Source organism: Sphaerodactylus townsendi, linkage group LG01 (assembly GCF_021028975.2).
Source record: "Sphaerodactylus townsendi isolate TG3544 linkage group LG01, MPM_Stown_v2.3, whole genome shotgun sequence".
NCBI classification, from domain to species: domain Eukaryota; kingdom Metazoa; phylum Chordata; class Lepidosauria; order Squamata; family Sphaerodactylidae; genus Sphaerodactylus; species Sphaerodactylus townsendi.
The window spans coordinates 138,535,562-138,557,913 of NC_059425.1; the positions used below are offsets into that span (position 1 = coordinate 138,535,562).

General features: G+C 42.5%; 1 protein-coding gene across 1 annotated transcript in view; it reads right to left on the minus strand.

The window, feature by feature from the left end:
• Nucleotides 1–22,352, minus strand: part of SH3BGRL2 (SH3 domain binding glutamate rich protein like 2) — a 34,440-nt gene that overhangs the window by 4,727 nt on the left and 7,361 nt on the right. The window contains exon 2 of the mRNA XM_048495516.1: nt 11,415–11,600. Coding sequence (XP_048351473.1) covers nt 11,415–11,600 — 186 coding nt within the window. The remainder of the gene's footprint in view (nt 1–11,414; nt 11,601–22,352) is intronic.

Here is a 22,352-nt window from a genome sequence, read left to right on the forward strand (position 1 = left end):
TCCTTATGCTACCCCCCAAGTTTGGTGAGGTTTGGTTCAGGGAGCCCAAAGTTATGGACTCCCAAAGGGGGTGCCTCTATCCCCCATTGTTTCCGATGGGAGCTAATAGGAGATGGGGGCTACAGTTTTGAGGGTCCATAACTTTGGCCCCCATGAATCAAACTGCACCAAACCTGGAGGGTATCACTAGGGCAGTCTCCTGATGAGACCCTGAAAGTTTTGAGACTGTGCCTTCAGAAATGTGCCCTCCCCCCAGCCTGCAACCCCCATTGACAGCAATGCAGAAAACTCAATGCAGAACAAAGATTCTTGGGCAAATTTTGGGATGTTCTTGTAGGGAGGGCATTCTTGGATGTATCAGCACCAAATTTTCAGGGTATCATCTGAAGACTGTCATGGTGGCACCCCCAAGGTTTGGTGCAGTTTGGTTCAGGGGGTCCAAAGTTATGGACCCTCAAAAGGGTAGCCCCCATCTCCTTAGCAAAGAATGTACAATGGGGTACCCCCTTTGAGGGTCCATAACTTTGGACCCCCTAAACCAAACTGCACCAAACTTGGGGGGGTCCCATTAGGACAGTTTCCAGATGATACCCTGCCATTTTGGTGCTGATACATCCAAAAATGCATCCCCTTCAGGAACATCCCAGAAATTTGCCCAAGAATCTTTGTTCTGCATTGAGTTTTCTGTATTGCTGTCAATGAGGGTTGCAGGCAGGGGGGGCACATTTCTGAAGGCACAGTCTCAAAACTTTCAGGGTCTCATCAGGAGACTGCCCTGATGATACCACCCAGGTTTGGTGCAGTTTGGTTCAGGGGGCCCAAAGTTATGGACCCTCAAAACTGTAGCCCCCATCTCCTATTAGCTCCCATTGCAAGCCTTTATTGGCATAGCCAACAGTACAACAATAATAAAGAACGGATTAAAAAGCATATACAATATAGGAAATAAATGTTAAGTCGAAGGAAATCTACTGGCGTTTAGTAATTTCCAGGAGAAAGTCTGCCACTATCATACAGAGAGAAGGATCAGGATTGTCCAACAAGTAGTGTAATCTAATTAAAACGGGGAGATCTGGTAAATGTAAAGGAGTAAGATTCACATTCTTGGATCTGATTTCCTTGAATCTGAGACAGTGTAGTAATTGGTGGGCCAGAGATTCAACTGAGCCATCATTACATGGGCACAATCTTTTAGCCTTTTCTTGCTTATTAAATCTGCCATGTAACAAGGCAGAAGGTATAACATTAAACCTGGCAAGTATTATGGCTCTCCTTTGAGCAGGGTTTATTAAGCAATACAGGTAGTGTGCCAAGTGGCTCCATTGAAATGGGAGAGAAAAATACAGGGGAGAGCATGTTTTCTTGGCTGTGGTGATTAGGGTAGAGAACTCTCTATCCAATAGTTGACCTTTTAATTTTCTATAAGCTTCTGAATAGGACAAAGGGCAAAGTGAATCCACTGACAGTCCAATAGAGGCCATTTTTTCTTCAATTATGGAAAACCAGGGGTTGGAATGGGTGTCAGAGAGCAGACGGTGGACCAGGGAATTACAGTCCAAGAGAAAATGAATTTGCAGCCAGAATCTAAAAGCCCTCAGCCAAGTGGCTGATTCCAAGGAGTTTTGACCTAACTCCAGACAAAGGGCTGCATAGGGCACGCAATTTGGGGATTAGCTCCCATTGGAAACAATGGGGGATGGGGCACCCCCTTTGGGAGTCCATAACTTTGGACTCCTTGAACCAAACCTCACTAAACTTGGGGGATAGCATAAGGACAGTCTCCTGATGATACACGGACATTTTAGTGCTGATAGGTCTAAAAATGCAGCCCCTGCACGCACCAATGTCCTGGTGCAAATATTTTTTGGTCGTGGTGAAGTGGCCGACCATGGGAGGGGGGGCATCCAACTCAGGTTTTGCCCAGGGCTAAAGTTTGTCTCGTTACGCCCCTGCACAATTGAGGGATTCGATGTTCAGTAACTGGAATCCAAACCCAGACTTTCTCATTTCTTTTCCTATCAAAGAGATAACTACTCCCTCACTTTATTATTTGATTGCTCCAACAATCAAAGTGCAAGTAAGTTTATCTGATCAAAGTGCTGCCCTGCTCCTATGAAGATTTTGCTTTTGTTTTTGGACTGCACTTTGTTTCCAGCTGCACTTTAAAATCTTGTTTACCTGTGCAGTCCATCACAGCTACACACATGGATGCTGAGGGCTGAGGGGTTAGATGTCTGTGCATTTTAACATCTGTACCTCCCTACTACTGAAGGAATAGAAGCAACAAAAGTTTATAATAATCAGACCAATGGTACATCCTACTATGACTGGCTGTGCTTTGTCATATAGTTACATGAATTCTCAGATACAAGGTAGAAAGTAAATGCATTTTACAAAATACATTATTCATTATGTACTCACTATTAATATCAAGCCTACTCCCTAGAAACAGGTTTCGCAGGATTTTTTTACAGTTGGGTTCCTTTACTATTCCATTTACAAGTCTGACATGAAAAAGGAAAGATATTTGTCTAACTGCCTTAAGAGTTCTCTTACTACCTCTGGTTAAAATGCCTCATGTTCAGTAAAAACCTTGAGGAAACACAAAATGTCTAGCAGAGAACCACAGACTTCTAAAAGGTAGACTTCTAAAAGGAAAATGGAAAATCATAAGGTAGTTTACTACAGTCACCGTCAAAGTAGGCAAAACATGAATTCACTTCAGAGTGTACCTAATATGTCAGAATTTTGTTCAACTACAACAATGCAATTCAATTCTCACATTACACCAAACCATGATTTGCATAATATTTTAGAATCCAAACCATAGGTATTTTTAACTTGAGGCCCGTCGTGACCCACCAACAGTCATTTCTGACAGTTCAGTTTTTAACACATGATGAGAAATTCAAAAACAGGAGGGCTGACAAATACCTGGTGAGCTAAGTTCAATCTAGTGGATCATAAGTAATTCAGAGATTGTCAGCTGTATAGCACAGCTCAGTTGTATTGTACTTTCTTCCACACTACTACAGCCGTGGCAAAGAAGCCAACAGAATATCTGCCAGTATTATAATTTTAAGTGATTCAAAATGGCAGCAGAACCAAACTTCTCTGCATTGTGTTTGTGTGCACATACACACACAAAATAGGGTTGCCAGCTCTGGGTTGGGAAATACCTGTATTTGCAGGGGGTGGAACCTGAAGAGGACAGGGTTTGGGGAGGGGTGGAACCTCAGCAAGGCATAATGCCATAAAGTTCACCCTGAAAAGCAGCCATTATCTCCAAGGAAACTGATCTTGGCTGCCCAGCAATCAATTGCAATAGTGGGAGATTTCCAGGTGCCATCTGGAGGTTAGCCATTCTACACACAAGTGATAAATAGCTGTTAGCCATATGCTGGCATCACATATTTAAAACAAACATTTTCAATTATTTAATTCACAGCTTCCAGTCTTATTTAAAAGGTGACAGACATGCTGAACTGGATTTTAAGATTAGCTGATGAATCTGAGCCTTGCAGAGCTGAAATGGAGGGCCATGTAAAACACTAGTAATTTAAACAACATTGAACAGTTTAAACAACATTGAAAGTGATACTGTTTTGGGGTGGATTCTCCCCCACCCTGAAACAGCATCACTTTCAATGTTTAAACTGGGGACCCCAGATTCTCCCTTTAAATCCATGCCAAAGCGGGTGCATTTAAAAGGAGAATCTGGGGAAATTCGGAGTGTGCCTGCTGTCAGGGGTGCAATTGTTAAGCTAGCAGCACCTAAATTTCAGAGTATTTTAGGAGACTCTCCTGATGATACCACCCAGATTTGGTGAGGTTTGGTTCAATCAAAGAGTCCAAACTTATGGACCCTCAAAGGTGTAGCCCCCAACTCCTATTAGCTCCCTTTGGAAACAATGGGGGATGGGGCACCCCCTTTGAAAGTCCGTAACTTTGGACCTCCTGAACCAAACCTCACCAAACCTGGGTGGTATCATCAGGAGAGTCTCCTGAAAAATCCCTGAAATTTTGGTGCTGCTAGCCCAGGGATCTGCAACCTGCGGCTCTCCAGATGTCCATGGACTACAAATCCCATCAGCCCCTGCCAGCATGGCCAATTGGGATTTGTAGTCCATGAACATCTGGAGAGCCGCAGGTTGCAGACCCCTGTGCTAGCCTAAAAACTGTGCCCCCTGCAGGCCAAAAACTGAAAAAACACTAAAAATACAAAACACACACAAATGAACCAGAATTTTTGCCCCTCCCCCATAACCAAATGGGGGCATCTGGGGACATTTGACTCCCCATGTCCCCATGGCAGATATGCCCCTGGGCAAAGGCTTATGGGGGTAAATGAGGGCTCAGGAGGGCATGTTCCCCCACCCCGCCCCTGGGGGTGTGGACATGCCTCCCCAAGCCCCACCCCCAGCCTCAATGCTTGTAAAAGCAGCTCTCCAAGGCCAGGGATGGCAGTCTTTTCTGGCCTCCCCGGAGGGGAGGGCAGAAGGGACTGCTGGCTGCCAGCTGGGAGCCCAGCTGGTGGCGGGGGGGAGGGCGGAGCTGGATGCCCTCAACCCTGCCCATGTCAACAACGAGGCAGCAGGAAGTCTTGCTGCCCCATCATCTTCAAGCACCCTTGACCCCACCCATGTCATCATCAATATGGGCAGGGTCATGGGTGCCGACTCCGCCCTTCGCTGCTGTCCTCCTGGTCACGTGGGGGGCCAATTTTGCACCCCCCACATGACCAGAAGAGTAATGCCTGGGTAAATACGCCACTGCTTTGGGGGGGGGGGGGAAGGAGCTATCTTCAACGATGCACCAAAATGCATAAGAGAATCTTAGCTACTCAAAGGACTCCCATTGAAAATCACTGTGACCCCAGAGAACAGATCTACTACCCATTGGTAGACCTGTCTTCCTTGATCTGAGTGTTTTTCAATGGGAGTCCTCCAAGCAGCTAAGATTCTCTAATTCGTATTTGGTATCTTAGAAGACAGCTCCTCAATTTAAAAAAAAAAACTACATATTTTCAGAACTGGCAGAACCAGCTGAGTATAGCTATGTACTTTTTGTGCTTAAAAGGTACCCAGAATCAGAGTCTACAGAGTCTACATCCTGGGGCAACCTTTAGTAAATGGCAGAAGGGCTCAAGTTGAGGGTAAAACTGATCAAAGCGGTCGGATGGGAAACAGCCCTTTTTCCTCTCTAATGCCTTTGCTGATATTCTAGAAACAGAAAATATAATAATGTTTAATATACAAAGAAACTCATTTTAAAAACTGAAAAAGGAGGAAAGGCAGAAACAAAGATATGGAAGGGTATACAAGAGTAACACTGCAACCAGTAGACTCTGCCTAGGAAAGTTGTGGCATAGTTGTGTGATCCCAACCACAAAGTGAGGACCATTTGCATGGTAGGGACACCGCAATGGCTTGTGAGTGGGCTCACTTTCCTTTTATTCCTGCCCCCACTGTGCTTCCTCTTTCCCTCCTCCTGGAAACCCCCATATTGTCTCCCCTTTCTCTGCTTCATCCTTTCCTTCTTAGCCATTCACCAAGCTACTTTTTAATCTGTCTCCCATCTTCACCTATATTTATTATTTATTTATTTATACTCCACCTTTCTCCACAGTGGAGATCAAAACAATTTACATTATCCCCCTTTTCATACTCACAACAACCCTGCAAGGTAAATTAGGATGAAACTGTATGACTCGTCCAAAAACACCTAGTGAGCTCCCACATAAAGATGGGGATTTGACCCTGGGTCTCCCAGACCCTACTCTGAAACTCTAACTGCTATCACGTAGGATGGTTGCTGCTGAACACCAGCAGGCAACTGGGCTAGCTGGTATGTCACACAGTGGTTGTTTCCAGGCCTCCCAGAAATACAATTGATCTCTAGATGACAGAGATCAGTTCCTCTGGAGACGATGGCTGCTTTGGAGGATGCATTCTTGGTGAGGCCCCTCCCTCCCTTCCTCCCAGCCCCACCCTCCCTAGACTCCATTTTCAAAATCACTAGGAATTTCTCAACCTGGAACTGGAAACCCTACTCCTAGTTATGGCCCTCTAGCCATTCCCCCTCCCACTAGCCATTCCCTTTCGCTCTGCCTTTTACTCACAGAAACGTTAAGCACTTGGGAAGATTCACATGTGAGTAATAGGAACTTCCTATTCAGATGCCACAAACCTCTGTATAGAAGGAACTATCACAGGAATACCTTGGCCTCTATGCCATGTTTGTTGGCCCTCTAGGCCAAGTGATTAGCTGCTGTGTGAAAAAGGATTGTGGATGAAATGGACCACTGGTGTTATTCAGTGGGGCTCTGGCATGTACTCAAGTCTTTACAATGCAAAATTTCATTTGGAGTGGAGAATTGGGTTACAGGAGCAGAAACGTTTGGGGAAAAAAAGGCAAAGAATCCAGTAGGTTCATTGCAATTTTTGTAATTCATATTTCAGAATTCATTTACGCTGGCAGATATAAGTTTTTCACATTTGAGAATAATAAGATTAACTACAATATGCTTTCCACCTGCAGTATTTATGGAAATGACATGCAAATTACACTTTTAATTACATGAAAAACACACAGATTAATTTGGTAATGTACCTTCTTCCCAGGAGCTCAGAATTAATCTCTGTAGCGGTTGTTACATGATCTCCTGAAGAAATGTAACCGCCTTACCTGGCCCTGCAAACTCCAGTGCTGCAGCCTCAGCCACCCTTCCCAACTTCCACCTGGGCTGCTGACTGCTGAGACTGAGGCAATGGTGAGGAGTGAGTGAGAAGCAGCTCCTCACGCAACTGCTCAACTCCATCGTAGTTGCCTCCTTCCTTTCTGACAGTTATGAACTGCTGTGAACATTTGGGGATGGCAACTGAGGTGGTAATGCTTGAGATGGGCAATGAGTGAGTAGGAGCCTCACTCACACCCATATCTGCTCCTGGTGGTGGGAGGAACAGTGTCAGCAACTCCTTCTCACCTGCAGTTTAAACGACAACAATTAACAGCTTTCAGTCCTCCCCCTGCCCACCTGCCCATCCTTCTCACTGACACCTGGCAGTGGGGGATAGTTTGGGAGTTCCTGGCTTCTCTCCTCCACATGACCAGCAGTCTGGATGCCCAAAGGGGACAGCACTGGCTCTTTGGTCATGCGCACCCACCTTCAGCACTCACCATCCACCTGTTCCTCCTGACCTACTGTTCTTCAGAGGAGAGGTAGAACACCATTGCAGTACACAGGGTTTCTGTCAGCAAAACACATGGAAATGGGACAGGGCCCATTCCAGGCCTATTCTGAACTCTGAGAGAGAACCCCTGGGGCCAGGGCCAATAGCAATCACTGTCAGGATCAGATGTTTGCCAGTATTCAAATGCAGTCACTGAACGAACCCCAGTATGGTACACTGGTTAGACTTTAGACTAAAATTTGGGAGATTTTTGTCTCTTGCCTACTTGGCTGCCTGGCCAGTCAGAAAGTGAGTTGTTTGCCAACTTGGCCAGTGGGCAGTTTGCCCACAGTGAGTTCTCTGTCCACTAAGCCAGTGGGCAGCTCTGCACCGATGCTTCTCCCAGCATGCTGCCCACTACAGGGTCCCAGTGCCACAATCTCCCATTTTCTGATAGGAGAAGAGGAAGCAGAGTGCAAGATACTCATGCTCCACTGCTTCATTACAAATTATTTGGGTCAAAACTAGTTTCTAGGGGGGCGGGACCCCCAAAGAGCTTTGAACTCTGGTACCTGCACCATCCCATAACACCTGAGCTGGTGGTGCTCTCGGGGAAAGATTACTACAAGTGAATTCTAAAATGCATCTACATTGTGCCACACAAAAACCAGGAAGATGCATTACAATAAAATGACTGTGTGAAAGGAAAATTCCTTGTTTTTGCTGATAAGCCATTAACAGAAACAAAGCATTCTAGCTTTCTCATAAGTGTGTGCGTGTGCGTGTGCACATGACCTTTGTAGTGGTTGTGGGTTAGAGAGAAGAGATTTGTGCTCTGCAGCAGGTCATCTTTTTGGTTCTTCATATTCCCAGTACATTTACGCAAATATGCAAACTTTGTAACGACAGGAAAATACCTTCTGCCTATGATATATCATGTGAGAAGAATATCTGATGGTTCAATTACCACATAGGTTTGTGTCAACTTCTATGAAGTACATTTGAAGGTAACAGGCAAGAAAAGTCAGATGTTTTAGCTACTCAGAAAATATCCACCACGCCCAACAGGTCTTGCAAAAATTAGCCTAAGTATATTCATTGTTGCCAAGTTCTACATAAAGTTGAATTCTTTGAGATAAAACTGTCACCTCATATTCAATTCTGTATTCAAAAGCAGAGTAAAATATGAGTTGTTTCACTAAAATACTAAAGGAAATATTTCACTAAAATAATAACAAAATTACCAAGAAAAATCTAATGAAGTTTGGACTGAATCCAAAGAACTGTGTGCAACAAGCAACATGTTACTAATATGCTTGTATCTATTGCACAAGAATTCATGAAGTGATGTACTAACAGGTATGCTCTGTATCAGTTCCTCTGCTTGCACTTGTACTGAAGGTTATGCAAGCTATTGTGTAACTTTTTGCACAAGCAGCAGTTATCTCTTTGAATTTGGTTTCACTCTTTGGACTTGGTTTCACACCCAACAAGCCCCCCCCCCCCCCCGCCCATGGATCAGAGGATCCATAGGCAGAGCAAGCTCTCCCAGCCTCCCACCACCAAGATGGGTGCTGGATGCTCAAGCGGGGGGGCGGGGGGGGATCAGTTCTTGCCCTGGGCTTCATCTTCTGTAGATACACCACTGTGCCCTGCCAGACAGAGAGGGCCAGCAAGGTAGAGGCTGGCTACCCAGCCAGCCAGCCAGGGGCAACCCACGCTTGGCTCTCGGTGAGGCCGCCATTCAAAGGACAGCGGTGGGGGGAAGGAGGAGTGTGATTAAATTGCCTGTGCCCAGGGACATTTGTCCCCATATGCTCCTCTGGCAGGTACACACTTGTTTTCCAGCTATTTTCATGGAAACTGTACAAATCAACAGTATGAGTTGTAATGCATTTTCATTCATACAAGTAGGAGCACTGTATATCCACCGGGCAGATCACTTAACTGTGAGAAAACTTCCAAAAAAATCTGCACCACTTTTCATTGACATCTGTCAACATAGGGAAAGGGGATTCAGAGGTATCTACTGCACAGCATGCCAAGCATGGACTCAACTGTAAACAGGTGTTTTAACTAGAAAGTCATATATATAAGTACTTCGGAAGTCAGAGTGAGATCATTCCTGATGCATTCTGTCACAAGACTGGGTCTGCCATTTTCAGTTTTTTTTCAAAAATCAGCTGCTCATTAAGGATTATCACACAGAGAATAAGCCAACTGTAATGGGATTTTAAAAGTTAGAATGGTGTAGTGATTATGGGGTCGAACTAGAATATGAGAAACTCAGGTTCAAATCCCCACTCATGCCATGGAAGCTTGCTGTGTGATCTGGGTGATCACCAAGGAATGTCAGCGCCATGATGAGGGGGCAGGCAATGGCAAACCATTGAATCTGAACTTGCTGAGACTGAGAAAGGGAACAGTTTATCACAGAAGTGAAAAGCACATACTCTATGCTGGGATTATTAGGGGAAAAAACCCTGAAAATAAGAAACAACATTACCATACCTCTGTACAGATCTATTGTACAGCCTCATTTAGAATGTTGTGCGCAATTGTGATCACTCTGTGTGTGTATGTGTGCGTGCACGCGCATATGATTTTTTAAACTTTTCAGTTTAGAAAAGTGGAGGTAACATGATAGAGGTTTATAAAATTATGCACAGAATAGAGAGTGTGGATAGAAAGAACTTTTCCTCCTTCTCCCAAAATATTAGAACTCATGAGTATCTAATGAAGCTGATGGGCATTAAGTTCAGGACAGAAAAAAGGAAATATTTATTTATTGGAGTAAAATGTGGATCTTGCTGCCAGAGGGAGTAGTGGTAGCCGCAGGAAGACACCTTTTAAAAGGGGTTAGATAGATTCATGTAAGATAGGTTTATCAATGGCTACAATCCACAGTGACTAAAGGGAGCCTCTGCAGGTGAGGCAGTAAATCTCTAAACACCAGTGCCAGAAGGGAAAACTGGAGAAGCCTTTGGCCTCTATGCCCTGTTGTTGACCTTCCAAAGTAACAGACTCTGTGATACACCTCTGAAGATGCCAGCCACAGATGCAGGCGAAACGTTAGGAACAAGATCCACCAGACCACGGCCACACAGCCAGGAATACCCACCACAACCAATTGTAAGTATGTTTTGTCAAGGGATTGGGGGCAAGGGGAGAGTTGATTTCTAACCATTGAATTTCTGCTCTAGAGCCTCCCCTCTAAAATGAGGCAAGCTTTTGTATATTTGAATATCATGCAGAGGGAATCATTGTGCAGAACCATGGGCAAACAATAAAATGGTTGTGTATGATGTAACTGCAGATTAGATAATTACTTGGCCTGCATGCAAAATGGATAATTATTTGACCTGTGTAGAAAACATTGCTATTGTAATTGTAAAACACTACAATACATGGCCCTATCCTTAAAAGGAAACACCCTCTGAATGTATAGCCTCAACACAATAGACAATGCCCTTCTAGAGCTACAGGATAACAACAGTGGTATTTACTGTGTTGTGGAAATGCATTTTGTCACAAGGCTTTTGTGATGAGACCAACGTCTAATTAAATTAACATGCATCTTAACCCTAGGGAGGGTTTTGTCAACCCATGCAATCATTTCCAATTAAATGTAACAATAGTAGCAGGAATGCAAGGGAGTGTGCCTGCATGTACCCTCCCATCTTACCTGTCACCAGCCAACAGAGCTGTTTAGGATTCAACTGCAAAAGTATTTGCTCTAGGTAGACAAGAAGCTGCAAATTTAGCTACCTGCCCATTTTGCATCCTGTGTGCCTTGTTTCTGGACTCCTCCCTCCACTTAAGTTGGTAGCATTTAAAAAAATGCACAATAAACAACACTCAGCATCTCCCTCTTCATTTATTTCTGTGAGAAAAATAAAGAGGTCCTTGAAGCCCAGAACCTCTGCAATCTATGTGTGCAAGTACAATGTTATTAATTTTTTATATTGAAGAAATGTTCATATATACGTAACCAACAATTGATGTATTTTGATGCACATTTCTTAATACTTGTAACTTGATTAAAGTTTTTGAAATATTACTGTCAAGTAAAAAACCTAAAATTATGATTACATATATAAGAGCTTTTTCTTCTTTTTTACATTTTTGCTTACCTGGTCTGTTCTGGGCTGAAACACCAACACCACCACCCCGCTCTTTTTCTGTTTGTTTTTGCTATCTAGGCTAGTGTAAGCAGCAAAGCAGTGATGTAAAGTTACTTACTCCACAGTACTGATCATCACTAAAAATCTGAGGTGGCAACGGATTGCCTTGTGCAGGCTGCTTATCTTGAGGAATATGCTTATACATCCAGCGCCTTTGCTCTTCTGACATGGTGATATCCACTTCTTCAAAGTCAATCTTGTTGGCTTCCAGAAATCGTACAATGTCCTGCTGTCTCTTCTTAATCTAGAAAAATGAAAAAGAATAAAATTAGCACAAAAGCCATTGTGCTAAAACTGTGAAGCGGCTCTCCCAGGTTGGCAACTGTCTAATCTCAGAAGGCGGAAACACCCAAACAGGATTTCAGAAGATGACCACAGTGATGAATACATTTGTAAGAAAGTAAGCAGGCACTTCACTCCCAAGCTATATACAACGTTAAAGGTCAACACCATCACCTTGTGCAAAGAAACAGACTGGGAGCCAGTACAGACAGATCAAGACTAGGGGTGCCAGCCTCCAATTGGAGTTTGGAAACCTTCTGGAATTGCAGCTCATCTCCAGACTATAAGGAGCAGTTCCCCTGGTCAGGGGGAGAGACGTATGGATTTCCGGCTGCCTGCCCTGAATGATGTGGTTCTCCAGCTGTTCGCATCAGTTAAGAGCCTAGGCGTGATCCTGAATTCCAGCCTTTCGTTAAAGGACCAGGTCTCTAGAACAGCCCAGGTCGCATTTTTTTTCATTTTCGGCAGGTGCAGCAGCTGGTTCCATACCTCTCTAAACCCGACCTTGCCACTGTAATCCATGCAACGGTCACTTTGAGAATTGATTAGTGTAACTAACTCTACGCAGGCCTATCTTTGTCTCTGATCTGGAAACTTAAACTTGTTCAGAATATAGCTGCTAGGCTGCTTGCCGGTGTGGCAAGCTGAGACCATATAACACTGGTCCTAAAAGACCTTCACTGGCTGCCGGTTGAGTGCCAGATAATTTTCAAAGCACTGATTTCAACCTTTAAGGTCTTAAGTGGTATTGAACCTATATATCTTCAAGACCACATTTCCCCATATTGCCCTCAAAGACAATGAACGGAGGTGAACCTTCTAATGATCCCTGGCCTGAGACATATCTGGCTGGCCTCAACCAGAGCCAGGGCTTGGAATGACATCAGGACCCTGCAGGAGTTATCTCAGTTCCGCAGGGCCTGTAAAACATGGCTGCTCCATCAGGCCTTTTCCAGCTAGCCAGCCGGATTAAACAAAACAATATGTCATCTTCTTTCGGCCTCTGGGGGGAGAGGGGGAGTTTTATCGCCATCTGTTTTAACATCTGTTCAGTATTGGTTTTAATATAATAGTACTGAAGTATTGTACTGTATATTATATTATTTTAAAGTTTTTAATTTTATACTATTGTAAAATTTTATGTTGTAACCCGCCCTGAGCCCCATGGGGATTGGGCGGGATAGAAATCTAATAAATAAATAAATTAAAATGGATGTTTTAGAGGGTGAACTCTTTGGTATTATACCCCACTGAGATGCCTGCCCTCCGCAGGCTCCACCACCAAATCTTTAGGAGTTTCCCAACCTGGATCATGCAACCCCACCTCACCAGTGGCCAGGGGGGACCAAGGCTGGAGTGATATGGTCCCTATGGTCCCTATGACCAACTCCAGTCAACACTCTGCTCTAACTGAAGTTTTTCAATACTTCTCAAGGGCAGTCCCCCTCCATAGAACAAACTGCCGAAATCTAATGTAGATGTAACCAGGGGGTGCACGACAGCAGCCACATCCTTTTTGCCCAAGAAAGGCACAGCTGGTTAACAAGTCAAAGCTAGTAAAAAGTCACTCCTGGCCACCGCTGCCATCTGCTTATCCAGCAATAGGCCTGAATGCAACTGCATCCCCAGGCTATACACAGAACTCGCACCCAGAAAATCTTGTTTTCTCTAAGGTGCTGTTCTACTGCAGACCAATACAGCTACCCTCTTAAACTACAGAATGCATTCAATAATGCAGACACACTTGGATAAACCTGTTAAGTCTTTCAGGTGCCAAAGGCTCCTTTTTACATTGTTTGATGCAGTAGACTAGTGTGAGTACCCTACCATAACTGATACCTCTAACATCATGCCTTAAAATAAAACATTATGTGAAACTTTCCTTCAGGACCCATTTTGTCCCAAATTCATTTTCCGCATGGAAAGATGGGCTATATGAACTTTGAAAGAACACATCTACTCAATCTTTAATGAAGTTATATAAAGCTGTAAAAAGTTTTTGATCTCATTTTCATAGTACATGGAGGCCTTACATTAATTACACTCATAAAATCTCACTTCTAATTTAAACTTGAGGAAAAGAGTTCACACAAGAGGACGGCATCAGATACCACCTAAAACGTTTTTCTACACACCAGTAATGGCTGCCAATTCTGAAAGGGGGAAATCCTGGAGAATTTAAGGGTGAAGCCTGGGGAAGGCAGGGTTTGGCAATAGAGAGGACCTCAATGGAGTATAATGCTATATATTCAGCCTCCAAAGTAGCCACTTTCTGTAGAGGAACTGATTTCTGTAGTCTGAATATCAGTTGTGATTCCAGGAGGTATCCAGGCTCCAACAGGAGGTTGGCAGCCATGGCACTACTTATCAGGCTCAAGACATACACAGAACTTTCTTTGTTAGTAAGGCCATGTTGATAATCTGTGAAAGGCAATCTGCAAGTCAGTCGCCATAACAACTGCTTCATTCTAAGCATCACAAGAGAGATGCTCACTTCTCAAGGCAGATGTTCAATTAGTTTTGAATACATTAATCTTTTCAGCATTTGGGGTGTGGGGAGGAGGAAGAGAATATCAAGCAATATGTTCTCCACTTATAAAAGCACTTTCTTTCAGCAGTTGGAAGTTAATTTTTTGTAAACAAACTAAGAGGGCTTCCTACGCAAAAGGCACCATATGCAGCCCACAGAGATCAGCAAGAGCAATCTGTGTTTAATACAGAAATGCCACTGAAGAGATTGCTCTTTGGAGTTCTGCAATCTCTCAAACTAGTAGTGCAATCTGCCCATATCCTACCAAAACAGTGCAATGTTTTTGCAGCTTAAGATTTGGAATTGTGAGCAGGGCTCAATGCACCATTTCTACACATCTTGTAAAGGCTTCCTTCACCTCTTCTTCACAAACAGTGAAAGCAAAGAGTATTTTGGTGAAGTCAGCTGCAAAGAGCAAGAAGCATATATATGTGTACAACAATTATTAAGACACCAAAGGCAGATCTACTCACATCAAGGTATCCATAAAGCACATTGCATGACAGAATTTATTTATTTAGTTAGTTGATTTCTGTTCCACCCTTCAAATGTATTCCATGGCCAGCTACAATCATCTAAAAATGCTTCCCACATTACAGTTAAAACACCATCATACACAGATAAAAATTCCTAAAAACATACCTAAAACTAAAGAGATCCTCAAAAACAATATCATCTCTAAAACAAAAACACACCCCCCAAAAAAACACATACCTAAAATCATACCTAAACATATCCGCCCCCTCCCTAACTCTCCCAGGTGCAACTGGAGGACAGGTTCTGTGAAAGCCCAGTGGACAGGGGTGTATGGCATCGATCATTCAAGTGCCCAAGCAAAGGTGACGGTCTTAACCAGGCACCGAAAGGTATATAGTGTTGGTGCCTGTCAGACCTGTAATAGGAGGGCATTCCATAAAATGGGGGCTATTACAGAGAAAACCCTCCATGCAGCCCCCACCTTCTCATCTCAGAGGGGGAAGGGGCTGCCAACAGGAACCTCCCCCCAATGTCCTCACCCAGGCCGGTCTGTATGGCAGAAGTTGCTTCCACATATCATGTGGTCCCAGGCTATTTCGGGCTTTATAGGGCATAACCAACATCTTAAATTGTACCCAGTACCGAACTGGGATCCAGTGCAGATCCTTCAATACCAGTGCAACGTGTGGACAGCCTGCGGAATTAGCAGCCAAGTTAACAATGCATTTTGTTTTCTTCTGACACAGTAATTGGAAGAAATACAAAGGTCAAAAGTGAAATGCATTATATGATGAGCCAAACATAAACGAGGAACATAAATGAGTATTTAAAGACGGATAGGTAGCCTTGCTAGTATCTTTTTGTTTATAAACAGGTAATTCTCCAGAAGACACCAGAAAAGAGTGCCTTTTCTAAAAAAAAAATCTTAGACAATATCCAGATTATTTGCTATACTCAAATTAATTGCCCAACATGATATCTATCAAGGTGGTATATTTGAACAAACCATGAATTTTGCAAGCTGAAAGCTTACTCACTGAATGACTATATAAACATAAATACAGTGTAAGCCCTCATGGGAAATACCAACTTTAGGTTTAAAAAGAAGGGTGATACAAATAAGAAAGACAGTACTTAAAATGATATTTTGCTTGGAGGACTGCTTGTCCTCCATCTTCTATATAACAATACACTTTTTGGCATCTGTAGATTCTTCTCCCAGTGAAATGAATCCCCTGCTCTCTAATTTAAGAAGGACATGGTGTGGCTCCTTCAGGGCTAGAAATACATTTGACTAAGTGTTGGCTTCACATTCATAGGGGGATGATGAACTTGTTCTACACTCAACACCATCTAAACCTATTCAGTTAGCTTGCAGCACATCCTGTTTTCTACTTTATCATGACAGCTGCAGGCTTTGCGCCACCATGCCCTGAAACTACTCGCATTGCTTCATTATAAAAAAATTAAAATGAACAGCCCGCCTAATGAAGAGCTCCAGATAAAAGTTTGCATGGCATCTTGCTAGGCATACAATTTTAAAACATTTCAATTGACTCTAATGCAATATATTACATGATTTTTTGTTTTTCCAGTTCCAGTTTTGTTTTTCCTTTCAAAATATCACTGCTCAGCACAACTGTCTTTAATGTGACTTTCAAAGAATTGTTTTAAAAATGAGTTGAGAGTTTTGTGAATGGCTTGCATAGCTGTAGTATCAACTACTGAGAAAATCATTGCACTAGAAAATAGGCATTGGATTGGATCAAGAAGAAAGAATCATCTTGCACAAGAGAAAATGGGGTTGTTGTTTTTTTAAAAAAAGACTTCAGTAGCGAATCACACTAAGTCACACTTGCTGTATCCCCACTTTCATTTCTCCTTACAAAAGCCTTGCATAACCAATTTCTAGGCACTATAATACAGAAACAGAAAGCCTGCAATTACTTGCAGGGGTTATCTTGTCTTTTCTTTTTTGCCTTTGCTGAAAGTCCCATAGTCTTTCGTCTTCCAATCTGAAACTATTTAACCCAGTGGTTCTCAACCTTCCTAATGCCACGACCCTTTAATATAGTTCCTCATGTTCTGGTGACCCCCAACCCTAACATTTATCCATTTTACAAATAGAGAACACTGATGCAGAGAGTCTTAGACGACCACTGTGAAAGGGTCGTTCAACCCCCAAAGGGGTCCCGACCCACAGGTTGAGAACCAATTTTTCCCTCCCCACTCGGCAACCCCTGCACAAAAAATATATGACCCAATTGCACATTGCTATGTGTGTGTTAGCAGCCTAGACAGGACCAGCCGTACATTAAGGACCTGACAAGGCACTTAACTTTCCCCTGCATCCTCCACTTCACACTAGTTTCTCTTTCCCTCATCCCATATCCTTGTTTTTCACGGTTGTCTTCTCTCCCACCAATCAATCTGCCTTTACTTGTCCCCTCATATTTGCATATATTAATGCTCACATATATTAATATCCCTGCGTGGCAGGAAATTGGATTGGATAGCCTTGTGGTCTCTTCCAACACTAGGATTCTATTAATTATTTCTTACATCCTTTACTAGCAGTAAAGCCTGTAGTATAAACAAATGCTGCAGGCTCTAGTAAACTGTTAGTGGGTTAATGACATCCACCAAGGGGGCCAACTCCTCCTGCCTTTTCTTCCCCCTTGGCCCTGCATCATCAGCTCCCCCCTCATCCTCCTGCTCTTCCTGGATGCCTGCATTGGCACACAAGAATTAATAGCACTCACCGAAGGAGGAGACCCCTCTTGCCTTTCTTCCCCCCCTCAGCCCCATGTCACCAGCACCCTTCTCCTCCTCTTCCTGAAAAACATGCTCCTCTTCCAAGAGGCCTGCGTTACCATGCAACGATTAACAACTATTATGGCTGCCAGCAATTGCAACTGAACCACAGGGAGCAACCAATGCCTGCACCTGCTCTTCCTCAGGCAGCTGCAGATGGTACAGTGACCATAATTATTCAGCAGTGGGGGAGAAGGGTGAACACACAAGAGAGTGAGTGACCACCACATCACACTGTTTTGTTTGTGTTGTTTTTGAGCCATTCTGTGTAAGCCCTACCCCCCCAAGCTACGTGTGCATAGCAATTGGCTGGAAGTGAGTTGTGTGTGGCGACTGGCTGGAACTGAGTCATGTTGTGGCTACTGGCTGGAAGTTAGTCATCGTCACCATGGCCATTATTTTATATAATAGAATGCCCCCTTTCTCCCCACTAGGGACCAAAAGTAGCTTAAATTATTCGCCTGTTCTCCATTTTATCCTTGTGAGGTATGTTAGGATTAGAATATGTAGCTGACACAAGGTCACCCAGTGAGCTACCACAGCAAAGTAATGATTTGGACCTGATTCTTACATATCCTAGCCTGCAACTCTAACCACTACACAACACTGGCTTGTAGGAGGTGGCTACTGTTTAACAGTAGCAAGCAGTCAGCAAGCTGATTGCTGATGGACCTGGTCCCATGAATCCTCCTTAAAAGTCCAAAACATACCTTAAAAGAACACTTTTCCCTTTCTCTCCCTGTTACTGACAAAAACCAAATTTTGAAGGTCAGCAATACTATTGTGGTTGCCTAACAACTGCAACTGAGGACATCTCTTTCTTAAAACTATAGGAACTCATTTTATCATTTGGGTGCTTGACCTCTCCCAAAAGGTTTTTTGAATCTTTTTAAGATTTCAGATTTTTCTGCAAACTTGGGCACTGTCTTGTATGTTCATGCTTCCAGTATCCACAGATTTGGCCTCACTAAGAATCAGACATATTTTCAATCTAATTCTCATTTCCAATATTTCTGCAAAGTTCAGCCTCTCTACCATCAATACATATAAATACTCTGATACTACTTTGGAATAACTATTTTGCGCACATTGATTTCAAAAGCTACCAGAAGCGATTTAGTTATGATATCACAAAAGAGACTCTATTCCAATACCACCAAATGAGTAAAGAAGTCACATTGATCCTTGGCTTAAATTACCTCACAAGGTTGATGGTAGTATAAAATGAGAAAGGGAGAATCACATATGCCATTATGAGCTACATGATTAAGAGCATGATATAAAGTACCCTAGATACACAGCTGTGTTGTTTGCATGAAAACAAGGCAGAGATTCTGAGAAGGAAGAGGTCAAGCACCCAAACACAAGGAAGGCATTTAATTGTTTCAAACATGGCAGTAAAACTTCTGATCTATAATGCATGAATTGCCTGGAAACAGAGAGAGAGGGGGACAAAAATAGCACTTGAAAGGTGGAAGAGCTAAGAAACAGAAATAGATTTCTCAGTGAACAAGAACCATGGAAGTCTTGGCTACCATCTTACATAAAGGGTTGCCAGGTTGGGAAACTCCTGGGGAAAGTGGAGTTTGAAAAGTACACAGATCTCAGCAGGGTCTAATGCTATAGTTAGATGATGCCACACATAGCAAACCAACAGTCATTCAACAATCCATAGTGTCTACCCTTCAAAGCATCCCTTTTCTACAGGAAAACTGAGGTCTCTTAACTGGAGATCCATTGTAATTCCAGGCAACCTCCAGGTCCCACCTGAAGGTAGGCAAATCTACTTACATAAGAAATGAGGGAGGCAGAGACCTTAGGGAAAGAGAGTCTAAAGATGCAAGAAGAGATTAGTAAGAAATATAAACTGTGAAGCAATCTCATACATAGAACTGAAACTAAATGCTGATGGCAGGAAAGAAATAGATGTGGAGCCTTGAAGAGTGACCAGTTACAGGACAGAGAACCATGGAAGTCAAAAGGTAAAAAAGGGAATATCATACTCCAATTTGAAATAATTTGCACTTAATCTGCAAAATGAACAAAAATATTATCTGGTTTTTTTGTTCTAGTGTCTTTAATGGCATAAGGAGAGAGAAATAGAAGACTCTTTCCAGACCAGGTACAAAAGCTACGCAGGAGGCAGAGGTTTCCTCCAGTTTTAAAACCAACAAATAATACTTTATTTGAGCAACTTGCCTTAGTTAATCAGTTGCTTGTTAGTTCTGTTAAACAAAGATAAACTCCATTGAACAAAGAAAAGAAAGCCATCAACTCTTACCTCCTTTTTCACAAGCACAATTCATTTTCCCCTTTCAGCTGGGACAATTGGCTCATCCAGTAGTAGAAAACTAATACTAGTATTTCTGCAACCCAGAGCGAAAACTATTCAAAAGCTTAGCCCCAAAGCACAATCAGCAGATTGCTAACAGGAGTGGGCTGAAGCCCAATGACTACATGATGCTGTTTAGATATGCTAAGCATGATAAGAGCTTGTCAAGTATGAGCCAAGTCAAAACAGAAGATCACAAGCTGTGTATTATTTCTTCCATGTTTTCAAGAAGTGAACTAGAATGTCACCACACTAATTCTACTAAAACCAGAGGAAAATATTGTGATTTGATCATACAAATCTAACCTTCTGCCAATGATCTCAAATAAGGCTTGGATGAAGATGCTTTTCCCCCAAAGAATGTTCTGTTAGCAACCAAACGCCTGGGAAAGTCATTCAGACTCTTAGTCATTATATGTTTCTTGTTCAAAGACACTGCAATGATTAAATGTGGTTGCTTATTGTATGTTTTCACACTGAAAAGCAGCAGTGCAAAAATTAAAGAATTGATATTATTGTGTCATCTTGTATATGCCAAGAAAGGCCTTACCTGATACCACCCAAAGTTTTGATACACAGAACTTTGGGTGGTAGAGGGTATTGTAGTTACAAAAGATCTCCTCCCACCACCTCCTCCCTGTCACAATTTGGTGCTCTGATTTCTGACAGCACACATACCAGGTGTAGAAGGTGGAAGAGTGTACCTTGATTCACTCCCTGGATTCAGTGCCAGAAAAGAAAACACCTACCATACTACAGATGATGTGCATTTGGTGCTGGAGAATTGTATGCACTTTTGAGTGTTTAATAAAGTTAAGAGTTCTGACTGAGATCTACTTTCAGAGGGCAATTCATGCCCAAAAGTTCTTCTCCCGTCCATCCCAGAGGATCAGCCACACTAGCTCACTGCAGCCAATAAAACAAGGAGTCTTCTTGTACCACTTATATTGTGGCATAGGTTGTTGTGAACTAGTGCCCATTTTATCTGACATAGTAGCTGGGGCTTATGAAAGCTTCAATCACAAAAGGTAACAACCTTTATTAGGTGCCAGAAAATTTTGTTATTTGCCCAGACATTGTTTCACAAGCTGGACTGAGGAAAACACTGTATTTGAAATTACAACCAAAGTTTTTAAGAGGTCAGAATTTCCCAGTCTCTTAAATGCTGCAGACAAATCCACACCTATGAGGACATACAATCAGAAAATACCTGCCGCTAAACTTTTATTTTTTACTTATATTGTATTTTTCTCCACATATACACACATACTACAAGTACAACTCATGGGCTAATCTTGGACTCCTTTGGCTTTTATCCTTTTGGCTTGCCCATCTGCCAACATGCAGACAGCACAAGAGCAGAAGGGAAACAGAGGGCTTATGTAGCTGGCAAAAAATGTTCCCAACCTATCTTTATTTTTTGGTAGGTTTTTTTGTGGGGAGTCTATGACAAGAACCTCCTTTTTGTGCGCCCAAACCGTTTATCCCAGTACTAAAAAAACAATCTTGAAAAGCAACAGGTCAGTAGAACTAGATGTTTAATATGCATTTCCCTTAGAGTATTGTAGGATAAGATGACATGAACCAATGTTCATTTATTATTTATTTAATTATTTACATTACTTATAGTCTGCTTTTCTCACTAAGATTCAAGATTACACAGTGCAAATCACTACAATCAACAAGATGGGACGTCCAGTGAACAATGTTATAGGACTGATATTGCAGAAATCAGAAACCAAGTATGATGGTGAAACAAAGTACAACATGAAATGTTAAACAAAGCAAAAATGTCATAGTAGGATAATCATAACCATAGTAGGACATATCATAATAAATGGTACATACACAGTAGTATAGTCCTTAGTACCTTCCCTTCATTAAAGCATCCTTTCTAAACCATTCCATTATTGTACAGCCCTATTACCTGTGTAAAAATGACCTCATGAATAATTCAGTTTTGCATAGTTTGCAGGATGCCTGCTGAGAGCCTTCCTAACTATATTGGGCAGGCTGTTGCATAATGTTGGAGCCACCACAGAATGTGTATAGGCAGTGGTTGATTATGTTCATTTGCAGGGTGGTACCTGCAGAAGGTGCAGATGAGTGCAGCTTTCATGGTGGAGCATGGAAGAGACATGGTCCTACACAGATGGGAGGAATTAAGGTTATTAAGGGCTTAGTGTGTGATAAACCATATCTTGAAATGAACTGGGGTAATTGGTAGGCAGCCAATAGAGGGAGTGCAGAATGGGAGTAATATGCATGCTTATCCTAGCTCCTGTTAATAACTAACCTATGGCATTTTGCACCAACTGAAGTATCCAAACAGACCTTGAGGGGAGACACCTACAATGTATATTACAGTAGTCTTGTCTCATTCTAGCCTCATACTGGTTGGACTCAGTCACACCCCAGGATGCCTCTCATATTATTGTCATCCCATTTATTCCACAGTGGCTAACTGCCATTGTCGGTAACTGGGAGAAGCGCAGTTCATATTTATTTATTTATTTATTTATTTATTTATTTATTTATTTATTTATTTTTCGGATTTTTAT